The following is a 6,000-nucleotide window of genomic DNA, read 5'->3' as shown; positions in this document are numbered from 1 at the left end:
AATTAAATAATGACGTACAAATATCTAGTCCTTTCATGGTAAGGATATATCAAATATATGCGAAAATAGGATGTGGTTGATCTATGATCAATAATTTGTAGATGTAGAACAAAATTGGAATTTTTTTTTTCAAATTGTTCCTGTACTTTATAACAGTGTCCCCTCTAGACCGGATCAAACCTTGAGCCGAATCAATGAAACTTTGTATCTCCGAGCGTTACCGAAGAATAACGAACGGTGGAAATATATTATTTCGCCGCTGATCGCGATGTTAGTGGAAATACGCTTCTCATTTTCGTCGATAATGTTACAAAACGCGGGGTTTTAAGATTATGTAACAGTCGCTGTAAGACTCATGCTGTAACCTAAAGAGAGATGTGATTTAATTGTGATAACAGAATAATATATTGAATACACGCGGGAAAAGGCGGGTGCTTTATTTTAAATTAATACTTCTTCATTTTATTATTTCTAAATTTTCTAATTTTCAATTTACCCGCTTTGAAGCATTTTAAATTACAACAATTTAAAATAGCACAACAAAAAATTAGTTGATGAATGAGTGGAAAAGTGCGGTCTTGTTAAGATTTTCAATGGAAAATTAAACGGACAAATTAGATGGTAATAGTAGGCATTTTCGAAGGAAGTGTGTTTTGAGAAAATGGGAAAGAAGGCTAGGAAAACTAGATGGAGGACATTGGAAATTACCGGTGAGTTTAAACAATTGGTTTTGAATACAAGTTTGATTCATAGTTATTTTATTTGAATTAGGTATAAGATTCGTGACTGAAAAGAGTTTGTAGGTCATATATTTCCCATTTTGTATTGATTTTATTTTTTATACAAAATTTCGATAAAATATAGTTGCAAAAACTGAGGCAATGCCCTACAATAACCCTATTATTGATTTAGCAGATGAATTTCACGTATTCCAATACAATTTAACCTCATCAGTAATTGATCGGTGGTAAAATGTGCTGATATCATCTCCAATTTTCCACATTTTGCGTGCAGCTTATGCATTTTTTGTATTACGAGGGGAAAGAGAAAATTTCTTTTACTTCGAGATTATAAGTAACCCAAAAGTAATATCTAGAAGAACAAATCATGCTACACCTGTATAACCAATACATTTATTTGTTCCCATATTATTTTTATTAGGAACGCATTCAAGATAATGTTAGTCACATTTTGATTGAGTTAATTTATTACATGTTTACACGGCAGTACAATTGAAAATAGATTTGTTGAATGCCAATTATTCCAAGCAATAGAATGGAAGACGGTTCAATAAAATATCAGAGAGTGAATGTTAATATACCGGTTGAGATAAAAATAAGACCGTACCTTAATGAGAGAAATTATAATATAACATTGAGTGAGTATGTTAAATAGGGAACGAATGAATTATCTCGGAAACGACTTGTTCGATTTTTATATATTTAGTAATATTTGCACTGTTGCCCTATCTTTCGTTTTTCTGTAAATATAAAGAGTTTTGTAATTTCAAATTTATTTTCTATATCGATAACCGTTAGGAGTTTGCTGACCCAGAGGTAACTTTTTGTTGAAAAATGGTAACCCATTATAAATTAAAATACAACGGTAAATACAAGGACAACATTTTCTCTTTGGTGATTAGTTACCGCTATATTTTTTATCTAAATTTTACGTAAATTTTTTTTTAATACCTATAAAAAGAAAACTGGTTTCGTTGTTGGGTAAATATGAAAAAAAGAAAATAATTTCGAGACTTAATTAAAGGTTTTTACTTAATAAACCAATAGAAGTAACAGAGGAAAAGTTACGTAAATATTATCCTTCCACTACTCCATGCCATGGAATAAAACCTGTTATCTGGTACCTAGATAAAGCAAGTGAAATAGCTAATAAAGTAAAACGAAAACTGGTTGATATTTTGCAGATTTTCTCATACCGAATTACAGAAAATACTACCTATAAAATTCTTAATTCAACAAGTATTTTAACTTCCAATTAGACTACCTCTTTCACTTTGTTGTTTATTGTGTTGCCTAATTATTTTCCTACTAAAATTTCAATAATTTATTTGAATTTAGTTGATATTTACACATTGCGCTACATTCTGATAAGATTTTATATAAAAAGAAATATTTAGCCTCTATCTATTCTTATCCAAATAAAAAGTAGTAATTTTTAGTTCAAATTTCTGTGTAAATGTTAAATGAAATGGCGCCTAAAACTTTAGTAATTTTCATTAAAAACAATTTCCTGTTGGATACCACTAAAATGCTTAGTTGAATATTTGCGTCGACTAATACATTGAAAATGGCATCAAAAAGTACGAGTTTATGAGTTTAAAACAGTCAACAAAATTGAGTCAATAAGCAATCCACAGTCTAGTTCTAATTTGCCATCCAATGTTTTTTGTTCTCGTACATCATCCAAACGCATGGAAAAATATATCTTAATGGAAATATTTTGGAAAATAATAAAACTAGTTTGAATTGTAAATACTTTTATTGCCAGAAATATTAATAGCACGTTTCGATATTGATATTTGTATTTGTACGTTTTGGCAAACCCTAAAGAGACATTTTATATTAAAGGAATGGTTAGGCTTTATATCGAATATTTTTGATGAATATAAATTTTAAAAATAATCCAACCAACATGAACTGATTCCTCAGAGTTGTCCCACGTTCACTTTTATTATAAAGGTCTTATTTTCTATTAAGAACTTGACAACTAAATGTTAGGTTAAGTGTATTGAGCTGAACTCTTATTATTTACACAATCTGGCACAGAAAAACAATTTCTTAACAAAAATGAGATTTGTCTCCAGGGAATGAATACATATTTTATTCATATCGCCAATGTGACCAAAAAACTTATCAGATAATTTCCACTTACAATTTCCTTAATATTTTTATGTTTACACGTTCAAAGTTCTATTTGAAGAGTTCCTTGTAATTTCTATGAAAACCAGTGAATTCAATGGTGAGAATATTTAAACAACGATAACTACACCTTGTCAGATTAATAGTACAACTTTACAGGGTGTTTATTTTTTGATAAAGATAATAAAACATGTCTTGATGATAACGGTTAACTGTTCACAAATTCGAAATGTACTTAATCATTACAACATTTCAAACGGGACTATTTTTATACTACAAAATTGCTTCGAAAAATTTTGGAAATAATTTGACAAAATACAATAATAAAACAAACTACATTGAAACAAATATATATTAAATGTAAAAGACATTTGAAAGAATTGACATTGACGTACAGATAACACGAGAAAACCGGGAATTTCTCAGAGCCAGGAAAAACCGGGGATTCGACGGGAATTTTTCTAATAAACGGGGAATGTTGAGTAATTTTGAGTGAGCCAACGAGGCATAACTACTTGGTGTTGCTTTAGATCAAAAAAACTTCCAACTGCTCTCGAAAATCGCATTAACCAATCGAAACGTATTGAAACTCCCTCGTAACTGCACTCTTGCGGGCTCATGTCTTTATGGTTGAGAGTATGTTACAATTTGTTCAAAGACAGTCCTTCCAGACGAGAAATGTTCTTAATTTATTACATTATAAACTGATGTCTGCATTTGATATCTAATTGGCTGCAAATCAATTTAAATCAACCGTCGGACTTTGTAAATTCCTTCTGTGACAAATTATTTGTCAAGTAAATGATTTATTTATAGACTACAAACCGAAAATGTTATTTTTGAAATACGCCTTATCATCATTTTTTAAATAAAGATGTTTAAATTTATGGCTGTAGATAAATTTAATTCGACCTAGTTTCAGAAAAATTTCGACCATTGTCTAATATTTTATTTCGCATTTTTAGGATTCAATTAGATATTTTAGAATTGAAAAAGTTGAAGTATATTAAAAAATCAGAGAAATTACACAGTAGTGGTATACCTGATTTGCATGTTGAATCTCTTTTGCAGATGACGCTGCTGTCATGGCTGTAGGAAAAACCTTGAAGGATACCACAAACTTAGTTAAACCAAATCAACATTTGGACCAATCGTTAGCGAATTAATTTAACAGAAAATAATTCTGTACATATTAATTGTACAAAAACAATCAGTATACACAAGTTGGAATAAATCTTATTTAAATTCCGCACACAAACTATGCAAAATATTTGGGCTGAAAAGCCCATGTTAAGAAAAACGTGCGGAGCTTAACATAAAGTAGAAAAATGATCTTGGTACTTGGAAATTTGCAACCTGTCGATATACAAGACAATACTGTTATACAGGGTGCTTAAATTTAAAGGTAGAATGTGATAACTTATTAATTTGTTATGTAAAACGGCTGCCCAAACATTAACTTAAAGTTAAACATAAGTGGCCTCGTTCGTAAAAATAATACATTTCACAAAAATTTGGATTCGGGGCTGTGCTTTCTTGTAATGTTTGACAAAAATCCATTCTAACCGGTGGATCGTCTGACAGGAGCTCTTGGTCTTGTGTAATGATAAGGATGTAGCGGTTGCTCTTTAAATATCCTCCAAGTACTTGAAGAAGACGTATTCGTTTGTCTTGTTACATTCCATTCCATTTTAGTGAGAATAAGGATTAAATTCATCAAATTTTGGTATGAAAAATATATTTTATGATACAAAAAATGTGATTTTTTTATTATATTTTATTTTTTGTACTTATAGTGAGAAGAGGTGTTTTACATCTTGATTTTCAGGATAATTATTTTCTCTTTATACAGTTTTTGCTTTCTCAATCTAAAATGTGTTCATCTAAATTTAGATTTCGTCTATATATTTCACAACTCGAATTATTGGTATATAAATAAACTACATCTAATCAAATAACAGTGATTTTTACTATTCTAATTTTAGTCTTTTGAAACTCATTTGTTTTTCATATAGAACACATTCTGATATCAAATGTTTTTTCAACTATCATACTTATTTCAAAATGCATCATCGCGCTGTATATATCTCGATTGAGGGAAATACGAAACTGTCAAAATTAAGTACCCATATAAAATAGTTAACGTTCACACATTTCTTCAAATTCTCATTTTTATCAATTCAAAGTAAAACACCGAAGAATAAATTTTGAAACGAATGATGTTACACATTTTATTTTTTCGATCATTTAAGTGACTTGACTTTTGACAGGGACACCTCTTCTTCTTATGACTGTGGCAATCACAATTTTCAGCTACTCTAAACAATTATTCGAAGTTATGTTTGCCTGTCATTTCTTCAACCAGGAGATTTATTTTCTTCCAACTCCCTAGCGGCTCTCTATTTTCCCTTCACTTATGTAGAATCCGATTTCCTTTGGGAATATGACCGAGGTATGACAATACTGCATTTGCCATATTTAAAACTGCTTCTTTTCCTTGTATAGCCATCGATGGTATAGCTTTTAGTAACCAGACTTCATCTCCTTACATCAGTACAGACCAAATATAACATCTAATCATTTTTGGTTATGTATCATCCTAGGTATTTAAAATTGGAGATCATCTAAACGTTCATTTATATGTAGTGACGCGTTGATGTATAGCTGGGAGTTGAAGACCATTTTGTCTTAGCAATATTTATATTAAGTCCCATCTCCTGTCCCACTGTATTAACATAATTTATGATATTTTGGAGATCATCGCAAAAATCATCAACATTGTCAATATAGCCAAATTCTTTTTGAGAATATATGTCAAACAACAGTTGTAAAAGAAAACATCCTTGACGAACGTATGGCTTCTTAATTATAAGTAGATCTTCTCCATCAACACCATCCATCTCAAATATTTATGAGCTTTTCGTGTTGCACTTCGTCAAAGGTCTTTTTATCATCTATAAACCACACGAAGATATCTTGTTTGTGACAATTTTGGAGGGGAATTTGAATATAAAAACGTGTACTAAGGTGTGTAATTGTGAAGTGTTTTGTTTTTCGTTATGGAAATATACATAATAGCGAATATTATTGGTAAAAGTGAGTGATATGGAATGGGCCAAAA

General features: G+C 30.2%; 1 protein-coding gene across 2 annotated transcripts in view; it reads left to right on the top strand.

Moving 5' to 3' along the window:
- The first annotated feature begins 247 nt into the window (after positions 1 to 247).
- Positions 248 to 6,000, top strand: part of LOC130442811 (uncharacterized) — a 66,904-nt gene continuing 61,151 nt past the window's right edge. The window contains exon 1 of one of the 2 annotated variants that reach the window (XM_056777168.1): positions 248 to 710. In XM_056777168.1, coding sequence (XP_056633146.1) covers positions 662 to 710 — 49 coding nt within the window. In that variant the 5' untranslated portion in view covers positions 248 to 661. The remainder of the gene's footprint in view (positions 711 to 6,000) is intronic. The other variant, XM_056777169.1, reaches the window with a different exon arrangement.

Source organism: Diorhabda sublineata, chromosome 4 (genome assembly GCF_026230105.1).
Source record: "Diorhabda sublineata isolate icDioSubl1.1 chromosome 4, icDioSubl1.1, whole genome shotgun sequence".
NCBI classification, from domain to species: domain Eukaryota; kingdom Metazoa; phylum Arthropoda; class Insecta; order Coleoptera; family Chrysomelidae; genus Diorhabda; species Diorhabda sublineata.
Note: the sequence above shows the minus strand (reverse complement) of the source record. Positions and strands in the feature narration are given on the sequence as shown.